This window comes from Puma concolor, chromosome B3 (genome assembly GCF_028749965.1).
Source record: "Puma concolor isolate L17-30 chromosome B3, mPumCon1.1.hap2, whole genome shotgun sequence".
In the NCBI taxonomy this organism is placed as follows: Eukaryota; Metazoa; Chordata; class Mammalia; order Carnivora; family Felidae; genus Puma; species Puma concolor.
This window is the reverse complement of record NC_141672.1, coordinates 35545271-35561348: the sequence shown is the minus strand read 5'-3', so window position 1 is coordinate 35561348 and position 16078 is coordinate 35545271. Positions and strand designations below refer to the sequence as shown.

The window sequence follows — 16078 nt, the reverse complement described above, 5'->3', positions numbered from 1 at the left end:
ATGTGGGTTATATCTAGCAATACTTACTCTTGTAGAAATTAAAACTGAGAAATTTTTAAATGTTTATTTATTTGCTTCAAAATAATAATAAAGCCTTTATATGTTAACATAAACAACCTTGTTAAGAAAAAATATTTTCCAAAACAAAAAATATTGAAAAACGTGGCATTGTTTTACATTTTTCAAATATATTTTGATGTCTGGTTTAAGAGAAGACAACTGAATTCTTATACCTGCTTCTGTACTTCAGTCTGTTGTGATATGTTTTGGTTGAAATATGAAGAAACAAATTCAGCTTCACACATTTATGTAGTCAGAAAAAAAAAGCGAGCATTTTCACATAATTGTAGATCTTCTTTTGGTAGACACTACACCAAAAATTTACAATTGATACTTTATTAAAATTAGTTGAAGTCTGAAATCTAAAACCCTGTTGAGGACTCTGCCATACTCTGCTATATTAAAATCAGTTGGGCCATCTTGAACTTTGAATGAATCTTATACTTGGACATGGTTTTGGAATGTATTTATTGGTTACTTAGAAAATATAAGTTCTTCCAAATGTTGACATATTTCATTATATTATACAAAAAATTATCTTCATTGATATAATCGCCAGACTTCTCAAAAAAAGTTTTGGAAGCGTTGGAAGCTCTCAAGCTCATGGTGATATATGTTTTCCACAATTCTAATTTTATTTAAAAGCTAGAATGTTATCCTTGGCAAAAAGCAACAAATCCTGTCTTGTTTTCCTTGAATTGACAGGCTCATTTCGTTCAGTTTTGAGAAAATGTCTACCAAACATCTAAGTCTGGATAATCATAGTCTGTCTGTCATTCTTTCATTCCTTCAAGTAAAAACCGTGTTCTATGCAAAACCTGGCTAGTTCAGCTTGCCCCTCAATTGCAGAAGTGCTTTTTCTTGAGACAATGTTCATCCTTTGGTATGCAGTGGAAGTATTTTATGCATATTTTCCATTTTATCATACTCAAGGGACAAGTTTTAAATTAGTATTTACTGTTTTATTGAGGACAGTGTTAAATGAAACTAGCTCTTCTTTTTTGAAACAGTTTGGGTTGTTTTTTTTTTTTTTTTAACTATTAGTACATGGTAGTGAATAATACGATGACTATTCATACTGTTTGGATCCACTGCCTTGATTTGCACTAAAGTGCCAACGCACCATTGCTTTTGTACCATCAGTGCAAATGTCAATATAGTGAAAAAGGAAATTAATGTTAAAATAATTTGACCTTTTAGACCCTGAAAGGGTCTCAAGGACCTTTGTGGGTCCATGGACTGTATTTAAAAGGACTAGTAGAGTAAAATAAGTAACCTGCCTTACGTTTCTTGAAAATATATATCCTAGGTCAAAATTATGTATGCTGAATCTCATTTTCCATGAAGACAGTGTTACGGTGATATTCTCAGTCCAGAGATTATAATCTTTATGTAAATGACCACCAGTACCATGCTTAAGTATTATAAATGATTCACCCTGATTCTATGATCCAGATTAATTCTAGGACAGGGAACAGAGTTCCTCCTACCTAACTGAAAACGAGAGAAGACTTTAAGAGTCTTTTGAAGACACATAACCCAGTTGTAATTTCCAGCTAATTCTGTTCATTTCCAATGTGATACTATTTCTGTATTTGGTAGCAACTGATTTATCCCCGGGATATCCTGTCCTAATAAATACATAGAGAGCCCTCTTTCAAGTCATAGCATAGCTATTGGAAGATAATTTTATTAGGGATATAATTGAGGATGGCCCATTTTTTTAAATTAGCTTGGAACATTTAAACTTGATGAGATTTCTAAATAAAAATACAAATTTTCAGCTTTTCCTTAAAAAATCAGATCAACATTACTGGGCTAATACTGACATATATAAATACTAGCTTGGTATTCTTTATACCCACCAAGCTGTTTTATTTATTTGCATTAAATCCCTGGCTTCTATAGACATAACTAATTTCCACTCTCATTCATTATTGCCTACTTTGTCCTTTATAACAACATGTGTGTTTTGCTCTTTATTCTGATTTGATAGCAAAACAGATTTTTGAGACTCCAAATAAAGGATGGTTCTCTTATATTCTTTTCTAATGAGAAAGGTACTACCCAATATGGTAAAGTATTTCATATTTTGATAAAACTGAAATTGGATGATAACAGTATATTTTAGCTATAAATTTTGAATTTATAAATTATTTTTAATAGTTATTCTATGACATTCTGCTAAGTATCCAGGATTAGATGTTGATTTCTATTTCTTCATTCATCTGATTGTCTCCTCTGCCTTTATATGTAATAGAAATTTAAAGTGGAATTCATCCCATCCTTGCCTAATTATTGAATGTTCACAAAATATGTTCATCACTGAAGTTCAGTATAACTTAACTGTGAAATGTATAATTGCCATCCTGAAATCTGAACTTGCAAATGAATTTTGATTAGTTAGCCTGAAAAGATACAACTAACCAGAAATTATTAGCTACAGAGTTAACAGTTTTATAGCTCAGGTAGTCTAAAGTGGCATATTTTTTATTTAAAAAAAGTAATATGTATATGCTCATTTTACAGGGGAAAAAAAGAATTCCTGTATAACTACCCTTAGTAAATAGCAACTTCTAATTTTGCTATATATTCTGTTCTTTTTTTCTATAAATTCAAATATTTTATATAAATGGAGAAAATGGGAAGGCCGTGATTAAGAGCTCAGGTTCTGGGGTCTGAGAGGCCTGGTGAGGAATGTCAGCTTTATTACTTACTAGATGTGTGACTTTCAGAAAGTTTCTTTACCTCTATACCCTTAGCTGTTATTATTAAAGTATATAATATTTTAACCTATCCCATTCATTTAGTAATATGAACATCTTTCTATGTCATGAACTTCTTACTTTTTAAAAATTATCTTCTGCAATATTATTACTAAGTTGGTATTCTGTTTCACACTAAATGTTAGCTATTAAACTATATAATATTTTAACCTATCCCATTCATTTAGTAATATGAACATCTTTCTATGTCATGAACTTCTTTACATTTTTAAAAATTATCTTCTGCAATATTATTGCTTATTTGGTGTTCTGTTTCAGGGATGTAGCAGTTTTTTTGCCAACTACTATTTGGATATATTAGGTGTTAACTATTTCCCAGTTAAAAAAAAATAGTGTAATAATTTTCTACAAGTTAAATATTTTAGTTTTCTCTTAGTTAAACATAGCAACTTGTATTAATTCTACCTTTAAAAGTATATGCAGAATTCATAAGTCTGGATTCCTATAATTTATATAGATACCCAAAAGAGATTACTTTTGCATATTCATAAATTCAGTTTAATGATATTATGGAAGAAGCAAGTTTAGCATTTGCATTTGACTGATTTCCTGGCAGACATTTAAAAATTATGGATCCAAAGCTGTTTGAAAAATTAACAACATTGACTATGTAGAAGTATTGTAGCTATGAGGCGCTATCAACCCTAGTCTGCCACTTTATAACTTTTTGAGAATTAGTAGACTTCAGTTTCTATTTCTGTAACATCCTGGTATTAAATTAAGTATTCTCTAAAATCATCTGTAGGCCTATAATCCCATTCCTCTGTACTAAGTTTCCGTACTGAGTAAATATTATCACTCTATTTACCCTTCTCTTTGATAATATATTAATATCTAATTAATATAATTTACATTTATTTATTCCAGCTTTTGCATTCCATGCTACTATGTAAAGTTAGAGATTATCAACTGAAAATGTTCTAACCTCATTTCAGATCTTTCTTACTCAGATCAAGCTCATCTATTTTAAATGGAATATTGGTTTCTTTTGGTATCCACTAGAGTTCTATTCAAGTTATAGGAAGATAGGACAGTAAAATCTGTAGAAATACAAGAAATAGTGAAATTAAGAACACCAACCATTCAGTTTAATTTAAAAGTTTTGATTTCTATAAATTGATTTTTAATGGTTTAGGGCATGTTTTGCGCAAAAAGCAGCTGAACAAAATTACTGACATGTCTCACTTATGACTTTAATACAGAGCATATCCCAAACTAAAATAGTCTCTATATCTTTTTATTGTAAAAAGATACATATTCTAAAACTGGTCATGTATTTTCTCACCCACAACTTCAGGATTGTCTGCTCTCCCTACTCATTCGGTTTTTATTAACGACGGAACAATACATTAATTCAGAAAATTATTCAATGAATATTTTTAGTGGATATTATGTCAAAATTATGCTAGGTGTTGGGAATATGGTATAAAGCAGTATAAAGACTTACTGACCCTGCCCTCAAGGACCTTATAGTGGAGCTGAAAATGAAAAAAAAAAATTATAAGAAATCTATCAGATAAAGAGTTGATAGATAGTATTCCTATTCACACTAGTAGGAATATAAATTTGTGTAACCTTCAAGTGAACAACTATATATACATACATATATATATATATATATATATATATATATATATGTGTGTGTGTGTGTGTGTGTATATATATATAGACATATACACACACACACACACACACACACACACACACGTATATATAGCCTTAAATTTTTTCTTACATTATAACCAATCATAGTTACCAGAAATTTATCCAGTGGAAATTATCAAAGAAGCCATCAAAGACTTATGTACAAAATTATTTATCATAACATTATTCATATTCATGAAAACTTAGAACCAACATTAATGTCTATGATTAAATAACTTTTAGTACATACATGTCTCAGTTATTTATATAACCTAAAAAATCATATCTTTTAGAATATCTAATGACATAGGAAAATGCTCAAAAAAAACATATGGCTAGAAAAATTAGTAAACAGTACTGCTCAGGGACAGAATTGCAAGTTATTTTATAACATATATATTGTTTTCAACCAGAAAAGTAAAAATGTTTGTTTGGTTATTTAAATAAAATCTGGTGATAAGAGAGATGTCTTGCTTAGTTTCAGATTTATAAAAAATATTCATAAAACCAACTATTTATTTGTTTATACCAGAGCATTTTTATATCTAGGCTAAGCCATTCTATTCTTAATCTTGCTGGGTAGAAAATTGTATCATATTTCAGTAGAAGTTTGAAAATAAATTTTTTTCTGTTTCATATACAAATAATAATTCCTAATAACAGGCACTGTACTATTTAAAACTTATTTCGAAGTGCGTAATAACTCTTTTATACCACACCATTGATGGCTTTATAATTTCTTTCAGAGAGATAAAAATTTTGGAAAAAAACATGAATTGCATTATGCTCTGGCAGGAAATAACTTGCTTAAAAATCTAATTTTGTATAGATTATTTTAGAATCAAAGCTATTATAGAAACTTAAAGATCAAAATTTAAATCCATAATAAACTATAAATAAATCATTTCAAATGTTAATATACCATAAGAAATCAGATCCTTGAAAATAAAGGATTTCCTAAGGATAAAAATTTTTTTAGGGAAGAGGTTGGTGGATCTGTGTCTTGCTAACAAGATTCTGATTTTTGATTTCTCATTTCTTCATTAACCTTTGCAGCCTTTTATTGGTTTAATTTATAATCATATTGCTTTTCTCCAGAAATGCATTGAAGTATTTCTTTTTCCTTGACACATAATTATAACTTATCTTACTTACATTTCTTCCTTCCCTCTTTTTTACTTTACCACAGTAAATCACATATGAAACCAAATTGTTTTATGATGAAACAACAGAGCTGAAATGCAGTGAATTGAACTATTAACTAGATCCTAAAAAATATTTCTTGGGGCGCCTGGGTGGCGCAGTCGGTTAAGCGTCCGACTTCAGCCAGGTCACGATCTCGCGGTCCGTGAGTTTGAGCCCCACGTCGGGCTTGGGCTGATGGCTCAGAGCCTGGAGCCTGTTTCCGATTCTGTGTCTCCCTCTCTCTCTGCCCCTCCCCCGTTCATGCTCTGTCTCTCTCTGTCCCAAAAATGAATAAACGTTGAAAAAAAAAATTAAAAAAAAAAAATATTTCTTTACAAGAGTGTGTTTAAATTTTGAGCTCTAAAGTAAAACATTTTTAAAAATTTCCAAATCATAACTACCAGAAACAATCTATAACTGTACCAATATATATTGAGTGGTATTGGTTAGAAGATAATTTCTAAGACAGAAGTTTTATTTCCTCTCAATGATACCCATACTTTAAAAAGTAGCAAAATAAAGTAGCGTTAGAAATATTTGTTTCTCGGGGTAGTTCTGAACGTAAATTAGGTAATTCTAAAAATACAGCATTTCAGTTCCTAGGACAAAAAAAAAAAAAGGAAATATGTTTAATCTATGCAGTTTTAATTCAAGTCAATATAAAATATATCATGAGAAAAAGAGGGAAGAACTACATTAGGCATTCCATAAAAAGTCCATAAAAGTCTAAGTCCATAAAAGTCTAAGTTTAATGAAAAGACCTGAGAAAGAATTTAAGAGTAGCTGAGCTTTTTTTAATTGATATGTCGTCAGAAAGCCCCTAACCTCTCTAAATCGGAGTTCAAACCCAGAAAATATAAAATCTTTTCTCAAATTTTTTCACAAATCTATAGTAACTAAAGAGAAGTGTGAATACATACACCCAGGGATACGGGCATATAACAATACGGTTTTTACAAGCCTAAAATGTCTTTCAAGTTTTATATTTTATTTTAAAAATTAATATAAAGTTGGGTTTCTTTGCCGAAATCTACATATTTGCTTTAATACAAATATAACGTTTACAACTACTTATTGTTGGCAAGAGAGGTAAAGGTGGGATGGGGTAATTTTCTATCTTGTTAACAGTGGAAATGATCTTACAGTGAACTCAGGTTTGGAGAATTGGACTAAATCAAAGGTAATCAACAACCCATATTGTATTAGCATCCAGACAGTTTCTTCTGTTGCATGATATTTCTAGAATTCAAGCTCATAAAAAAAAGGTAAATACAAATAGCAGAGTCATTTCACTGCTTTTACACGCCACATCCTGGTAATTGATCCTTGCAGATAGATTCCTCAGTAATCAATCTCTGAAGAAAGATTCCCAGAAGGTTGCAAAAGAGGTGATACACTGCAATATTTTCAGACTATTTTCAATAGATATTTTGTTAAATATATTCTAGCTGAGAGGCTCAATAGAAAATTGAAATGTTTTTGATCCTCTGATTTATATCTTTTGAAATCTCAGTGAAACGCTTATAAAAAGGTTTTCTTCAGGGTAGAAAAATTATTAGGGATAACATTTTTTGTTTTACTACTTTTTAATTTTTAATATATATACACTAATAATATCAACCAATCATAATCCCCACAATTCTTTCCATCCAATTGTGAAACTTCATGTATGTTGCAGTGATCCTCTATGTAATATAAATATTTGCAGTTTACTCCTCTTAGTTACTACTGATGCAAAATGTTTAGGCTCGTAGGAAAATATACGTAAAATTAGCTAATAATGTGAGGCTCTTACAATTATCGTGAAGACTAAAGTAATTTATTTCATCCAAATGATAATCTTTTGTGATTACTTTTAAATTATTATCAAAGAAAAATGACAGTCAGGCATTTGGATTAGCTATGAATTTCTTTTATTTATACTACTCCATCAATTGATGATCAAGGGTTGACTAGAATAAGTGAGAGTATTAAACTTTAAGATCTATTGATGTGACTTTTCTCTAGTTCTCAAATTTTAGTTTATGAGACATACTTTTCAAAATTCTTTCTGAAGTTTTTCAGTATTAGCTATTATAGCTGTTTCAGGAGCCACAAAAATAATCACATGACACTTGAATTACAACCACTCTGGCTTTGATAATAACCACATTGGTTTTCTGAAGTCTTCCTCTTGTGATAGTCTAAATTTACAGTCAGACTTATATACAGAAAATTGATGTCAAGCATTGACAGTTGAGCTGTCTACTCCCAAAAATCTTTGTTTAAATTGGTATTATAGTCTATTTTTTACATTTAGAGTTCACGGGTGGCTATCCTTTCTTATAACTCATTAAGTTTTGGTAATTGCACTTGCATTTGGAACTGAAATGGTTGAGGAAAAATTTCTTCCATAAATAAATACAGTAACATAAAATTTCTTCCATCAATGGAGACACAGATACACACAAGTCAGGCAGAGGCATATATATACATATACATCTTCTTATAAACATCAATTTTTTTCCAGCCCTTTTATTTCCACGCCTATAAAGGGAATACAACCTTAAACTAGAAGTCAGGAACTGAGGAACTGTGGGTATTGTTCCTAGATTTGTTATTAACAAATAACCATGAAGAAGATACTTCATGTTGCCGGAATTGATGTAATTTTAAGCCTTCTAGAAATAAAACACTGTATAGAAAATGGTATTCACTTGTTACCGGGTAACAATTCTGAAAGTCTTCATAGCTTCTAAAAGTTTTCAGAAAGCAGCATAGGGCATTAGAATTTATATTTTTATAGGAAATTACCTAGTTTATAATCAAGATATTGTGAGTCTCCACTTAAAATGGGAAACAGCTTTTGGTATAAAGATATTCTCTAAGACCAAAGAAAATAGCACAAGAGAAGGACTAGATATTATAAGTACCCTGCCTATTCAGAAGCCCTCTCTTACAGTGTTGCCATTCTAATTAGTATCCATTGTTTCTAATTTTGAGAATTCTGTTTGACCAAGAAGAATGAGCATTGGTGATTATCTTTTGTGTATAATGTTTAGTTAATGCTGAAGCATTAGTAAAAACTATATCAAGTAAAACCAAAAGTTGATATAATTCTTATGTACCATGATGCTTTTTTTCAAAATGAAAATTCCATTTTCTCAGTATTATTCCTAAGCAGGCTCCATATGCTATCAGTGGTGTCCTAAAAGGGATAAGATAATCTACAGCCTGACTCCAGGAAATAGAATTTTGTAGCATGGTCAGGTGTCTTATTTTTCCTGAGGACTTTAACACTTGGAACCTGGCATCACATCGATGCTTCCTCTACCATCTCCCAAAACAAAAAAACAAACACACACACACACACACACACACACACACACACACACACACACACACACACACACACACACACACACGAGCATCTAGCCAGCATAGCTAACTTGACCTATGCTGGTCTGAATGGAGACCATCATTCTGCACGCATAGGAACCCATAGTGTAAAAACACTTGGTCTGAAGCTTCCTCACCCTTCATCTCTACTTTTTTTGTTTATCTTCCTCTCTAACCAAATATTAGTTCTTGTTACAGATCTATAAAAAAGCAAAAAAAAAAAATTCTAATTTGTACCTCATCAAATGAAACACTTTGTGTTGAGAATCTTCCTTTTCTCATTTAAAGTGAAACCAGTTTTTAAAATGGCAGTTTTAGTTTTTTCTATCTTACCCAAGAGGAAAATTTAACTGAAATAACAGACAGTTTTGGGGGAGCGGATGTATTTAACATTGGTCTGGCATTAAAATTTTCTGGTTGGGCAGCACAATTGTTTAATTGGGAATCTCAGTTACAGCTGAACAACCTCAGCACTTGGGTCAGCAAGCAGAGGAGCGTCACTCTGTCACCTACCAAGAATGGTGCTTGTTGGAACTGATCTTTCCAGTTAGGGAACACTCATGTTTCTAGTCATTCCATTGATGTTTCTGATATTATAATGGAATAAACACTATAATCCTTAAAGAGACAAAGTTCTCTACATAGGTATATTTGTAATTTTTTGTTTTTCGTAAACCAAATGCAAATGTAACACTACTCCAGAAACTGCTACATCAGAAGTCCCCAAGATAACCAAAAGTAAGTGCCCGTTTCCTAATCTCAGGAATAGTGCTATAATAAAGACTGAATTCTAGTAACCAGCCTATTTGCAGAGCATGTCATATAGCCTCTGGGTTAGTTAACTCCTTGGCATCCTAAGAGGTACCTCAAAGAGTCGATTGATGTTTTGCATGTATTACTAATGTGTAGAAAATTTTTTAAGTTCACTTTTTCTTTATTCTGTCTTTTTTACCCATCTTCCCTCATTGTAGCAAATTAGACGGCCGGATGAAAGCAAAGGAGTTGCTAGTAGAGTTGGATCCCTCAAAGTAAATATGTTTCTAACATTTTTTTGGCAAGATTTCGTCTATAGCCTACACTTCTTCCTTTTTGGAGGGTGGTGGGAGGAAGGGGGCTTTTTCCATTTTTCACCATCCCATTTTTTTATTTTAATATTTTTATTGGCTGTTGGGTCATTTTTTTTTTGTTTGTTTCAGCTGCACATAGAGCAACCAGCTGAAGGCAAGCTGCCAAATAACTAGCTTTGAATGGCACCACAAACAAGAGAAAGGGCAACTGTCTCATTACAGGTGCCTATAATTTGGGGTTCTAGAGTAAACCGTTCCTCTGATTGATGTCACTGACTATGTGTTAAGTTCCTCTTACACAGAGAACTAATATTTATTTTCAGAATATTATCTCCCCTTTTTGCTTTTTTTTATAAAAAGTAACTAAATTTTATTTTAGTGTCATTACCATTTGTAGTTCATACCAGAAAAATAACTATTATGAGATAGTAACATTTGTTATATATAATGAATCTTAAGAATTAGAAAAGGAATTTTATATGATGCTGGTGTAATGGGCTCATGTATAGCTAATAGTATTTAAACACTTTTAATCCCATTTGTTTTTTTTTTTCAATTAAAAAATTTATATAACAATCAGCGAAAACTAATATATATCCAAATGTTTGCCCATTTGTGTATGTAATCTGCTAATACACAGCTTAAAGATTTCTGATCTGATGGTCCCATTTGCTAGTTTTTAAATATCTATTTGGTCAATATATCTTGGGCACTCGATACTCTAACATTCAATCACAATGAAAAGGTAAGCCAGTTATCACCCTTTAGAAACAAAGACATAGTCATTGATCACTTTTAATGCTGCCACCATAAATGCAAGGTAGAAAATTTGCTGAATTTTAAAAATGTGCAGAGGAATTTCCCCCCAAATTAACCACTACTTGTATCTCTCAGTCCCATTTGTCCTAACAGCATTAGTAACTGTTAATCAAAATGACAGACAGTTCACTGCATTGGGATGTCTCAAAATTCAATTAACTACCTTAAGGCCTAATATTAAGTCAATTCAAAATTTTATACACCTCCCCTTCATTTTCATTTAACAATTTATGAAGCACTAATTTCTGCACTCCTTCTTCTCCTTGCCTCTTCTGCCTTCTTAATTTTACTTTTTTTGTTGTCGTTTATTTATTTGTGTGTGTGCACACACATGAGTGCACATGGATGAAGGTGTGTCTGTATGTTTGTGTCCTTTATTCCAGACAAGCCATCTTCTCTGTTTCTGACGCTGCTGTATACTGGGTAGTGATTTGTTGTGGGGGGTTTTTTGTTTGGTTGGTTGGGTTTTTTTATGTTTTTTTCACTAAGGATAACGAGAGGGGATGGGAAGTGTTGATTATATGCCTGTTTCAAAATCAAGGAAGGTTAAAATTATTCAGTAAAAAAAATACAAGTTTATGCATCCCAATGATATGTCAGTAGCATTCCTCACTGTCTCTTGTGAGGTATCATATTTTACCTTTGTCTTTAAGGGAAGATAAGTCCACTGTTGTTTAGCCTAATGGATTATGAGTCAGATTCAAGCGAAAAGGTACAGTGTGACATAACTTTTTAGAAATTATTGATAGTGAAATAAAGATAAAATGGCATCTGTAAGTGCAGCACCATCTGCTATAAATTGGATTGTGTGTGCAAGTGTGTGTGTGTTTAATTACCTCTAAATTCAGCTTTTGGCTGTATAGAACTTCAAGTTATAATTGTGTGCTTATTATTTTTAAGTGTATGTACAGTATGATTATGTATATACACATATATATGTATAAGAAAAAAGATACATGTTAGGGTTCAATCAATTTACTTTAATATGTATTCATTCAGCCCTAAATCAAAAAATGTGTTTGGGAAAGAAAGACAAATTTCATAATTTTTAAGTATTTTTATTCCACATTTCTACCAAATAGAAAATTTTAAAGTGAATCTCTAAGGAATTATAAGGATAGTTATAGTATTTATTTATTTACTCTAACACTTTGGGGAGAAAAGATGCTGTAATTAAAATAAAACGTTGGCTTCCTAGTCACAGGTTATTGAACATGTATTCTTCTGTTATACAAAGATCTTTAATGTTTTGAAATGTTTGCCAAAGGCAGTGAGAAATGTATAATGCTGTGATCTTATTTTTAAAAGGAAAAAGGAAAACTGAAAAGAGAACAAGTTGCTTTTTCAATTCATTTTCTGATGTTTACATGTAGCTCCATCGAAAGCTGGAGGAGCTCAGAGATCACCTAGAAGGCAATGTGAAAGGATACTCTCTCAGAGTAAATGTACGATTTCACTCGGTGATTTTTTTTTTCCTAAACTTCTGCTGACTGGTAATTCCAAATCTGATTGGTTTGTCCTCTCATCTCCATCTTTTTTACTTTCTGTCTCTTTTCTCCCTATCTCTCTCTTCCTTTTCTAGCTGCAGCTTCATGCTCACGTTTATGAAATAAAGATTAAATTGGCAGGGTAGAGGACACGCAAGTCACACTAACACTGAAGTTGATTTAATAACATTTTGGCTCCAATGCAAAATAAAAATTCTTTTCAAAATTTGTTTCTTATACAATTGTATAATTTTCTGAGACTTTTTATGAGACTTCATTTGGAGCTTTTCCATTGACTGTGTTCTGCCCCTTGTGGGATATGTCAGCAGGATTATAAATTATTGGCTGGATCCAAGTGCTAGATCCTTAATAATTCAATTTCAGCTATCAAGGAAAATGATCAATGTTAGAATATCATCATAGGTAATCTAGCAAGTAGACACATTTTCTTCTGAATTAATAGGCTTCTCTTAACTCGGACTCTTTGGGAATAGCTATGATAAAATTTTTTTGTTTAAAAATAAAAAAAATTAAGCAGTAAATATCTTCACTGTCATGTAACATCTTACAAATACTTGAGATAAAGGCTATTATACCCAAGACAGCACTCTGAAGGAGAACAATACCTTATAGCTACTCAATATTATACATGTATCAGATAGATAATACTAACAGTAGTATTTTTTTGTGACCCATAGTTCAGACTCAGAATGCTTGGTCCTTCTCCTAAATATATCTTTTCAAAAAAAAAAATGGAAATAAAATCTCTAAAATGGTTTATGATGTAAAATATGGCAGAAGAAAAGCTAAATTAGTGCAGTAAGTAATTTCTGGCTCAATTTAACTCTGACATCCCATTCCTAGTGCTTTTTAAGAAGTTTCTATCAATCCTAGCCTGGCCTGGATCCACTTCTCCCAAGATTATTGTCATACTTTTAATCCATATTGCTATAATAGTTTTCTTTTATAGAATAGAATAAACAACAATAGTGATATTATAATTCTCTGATATCTCAGCTTGTTTTTAATTATATACTATACATAGTTAAGTATATCTCTATATTAAATTTCTGATTACTAAACCTCAAACTTGTTTTTATTAATACTAATTGTTAAATTCTGATTGCTAAATTAAGTTGATGTAGCAATTAATGCAAGTATCTCATTTTTCTACTTTCTTGTGAGTCAGTCGTTCTTTTCTATCCATATTCTTAGAAGTTGAAAGATCATCCATAATCACTCCCAGAATTTATTCCACTGTCTTAAAAAAAAAAGATTTTATGATTAAATCAGTCTGAACATACCTAGATATTCTTCTAGAAAGCCCTAAAAAAAATTCTGATTAATTAATTAATGTATTTAGTGTCATACTCTTTGTAACCAATCATGAGAAGTGATTTTCTTTTTCAGTCAAACCAAGACTAGATAGTTGAGACTTGCTAAGACCTGTATAGAAGGGAGTTAGTGTTAGATTAGGGTTAAATTAAAAATTTTGGCTTCAAAAACTGAGTTATATCATGCCACTTTTCAGTTTCTTTTTTTCAACACCTATACTGCATGGTACAGTATATAATGACTAACCCCAATGTCTTCATCTTTTGTTATATTTCACTGGGTCACACTTTGTTCTGATTACCTTTTTTTTTCCTAATAAGATTGAATATGAGGTATAGCATTCTAAGATTCCCATTAACTAGAAAAGTATCTGGAGGAAAACTATCAAAAGTCAAATTGTATCTTCTATAGACAGTTCAGTTTAGAGAAGATGCGTTTCAAAGAGCTGAATGTTTAGTTTCTCTCCTCCCCTTTAATCCCATTACCCAAGAATGCCTTACAATAAGCCTTGCATGTTAAAAATTGTTGCTTAGAAGCAGAATAAAGCTATTCTCAGTTGCATAGGTTATATAAACAGATTTTGTTTCTAAAATGAGATAAATTGGCATATAATGACCATTCCATTTTGTGAAAATTTATTTTAGGCGTCTATACACAAGAGCAAGTATGTAGGTGCCTTTCAATTCATTGAAACATTTATAAATAGTTCAGTAAGATGAAAGATTAGAACCATGTTTGTACTTAAATATTTTATTATTACTTGGGAAAATGAGACATCATTCAAATCTTTGGGATAAGGACTTAATTAAATCATTAACGCTTCAATTTGTATCTTCTATGTGTTATATTTTAGAGACAAAAGATTCCTGCATCCTTACTTATTACAGATAATCAATGATATAAGGTAGAATATTCTAAGATGTAATTTTTGGAATAATTTTAAAATTGATTTATCATATGAAAATGTACTTCTTTATCATACATTGACACTTCTATAGCAAAAAGTAGGATGTGTTAGGTTCTGGAATTATAAATGTATCATCATTTTCTGTATGTAGTACAAAGTGGAAGTATTCAGAACCCTAAATCAGTTTTTAGTAACTTTTAATAATAATAAAACTATAATCACATGGCTTTACAAATTATCATCTTGTAAACAAAGTTTGTCTGATTAAATGATTGCAAGTTACTACAAATCCTTAGACTAATAATGTGTTGAGAATAATGACTGAAAAATCCCACATAAAGGAAAAAATTACCTTTACATTTAATCAAATACAGGAATCTAGTAGGAAGAACATTAAAAGTAGTGCTTAAAGTTAAAAAACTGTGTAAACAGAGTTGAGAATTGGAAAACATAAGATGATACAAACTAATACTTTACAAAATTAAGTCAAAGTGAGTTTACAAAGTTGAATTAGTTAAAGAGTGATGGAACCCTGAAAAGCTTGAGTGTTAAAATATTCAGAGAAAAAGAAGATAAATGTTCATGAAATAAAAACTAGTAGAAAGAAAAGAAAGGAGAGAAGTAAAAATACCAAAACCACAAATTTTATATTTTCTCAGTGTATGCAATGTGATGGTAAATTTCTACTGAGCTGCAAACATACAGATAGGTTTTAGGTAACCAAATATGTTAGTTTCTTAAAGGCTTTGACAAACAGTCAAAGGGAAAATGATTTATGAAGACAGATTATTGGCACATAAGTGACCTAGGAATTCGGTTATGAAGTAAAAAGAATATAATTACAAGTACTTGCTATGCTAATATAAATAAAGACAAGGTATTATTTGAGGTGGAAAAAGTTAAGGGAGGAGTTATCACTTAAAATAAGACTATGTTTTTAGTAAGTTTAAGAAAACTATCTGCATCAAGTCAGAAAGGAATAAGTCTTTTGAAGAATGATTTTCTGAATGCTGAAATAAGACTTATAGGAAATGGGACTAATATAAATAATGGATTAGATAGTTGTGATTTTATAGATTTTTTAAGATCAATATTTTATTCCAGTCTTTGTTCTTATATTTTTGATAAATTATTTGGGAGGGTTTTTTTTGCATTTTTATATTCATCAAATTAATGCTATCACTCACGGGTCAGCAAACTGTAGCTTCTGGGCCCAAATGCTTTTCTCTCTTGTGGGCCCACAAGCTAGGAATGATTTTTTGCATTTTTAAATAATGGGGGGGAAATCAAAAGACTGTCATTTCATGACATGTAAAAATCATATGTGTGTCCAAAACATATAAATGTCCAAAAATAAAGTTTTATTGAAACACAGCCATATTCATTCATGTGCATATAATATGTGGTTGC

At 31.0% G+C, this 16078-nt stretch overlaps 1 protein-coding gene across 18 annotated transcripts in view; it reads left to right on the top strand.

Moving 5' to 3' along the window:
• The window catches only part of GPHN (gephyrin), a 635492-nt gene that overhangs the window by 425451 nt on the left and 193963 nt on the right, over positions 1-16078 (top strand). For 9 of the 18 annotated variants that reach the window (XM_086709482.1, XM_086709484.1, XM_086709476.1 and 6 more), the window contains 2 exons: positions 10025-10081; positions 12313-12384. The exons of 5 other annotated variants lie outside the window; for them this stretch is intronic. In XM_086709482.1, coding sequence (XP_086565608.1) covers positions 10025-10081; positions 12313-12384 — 129 coding nt within the window. The remainder of the gene's footprint in view (positions 1-10024; positions 10082-12312; positions 12385-16078) is intronic. 4 more of the 18 variants (XM_086709488.1, XM_086709481.1, XM_086709492.1 and 1 more) reach the window with 1 other exon arrangement.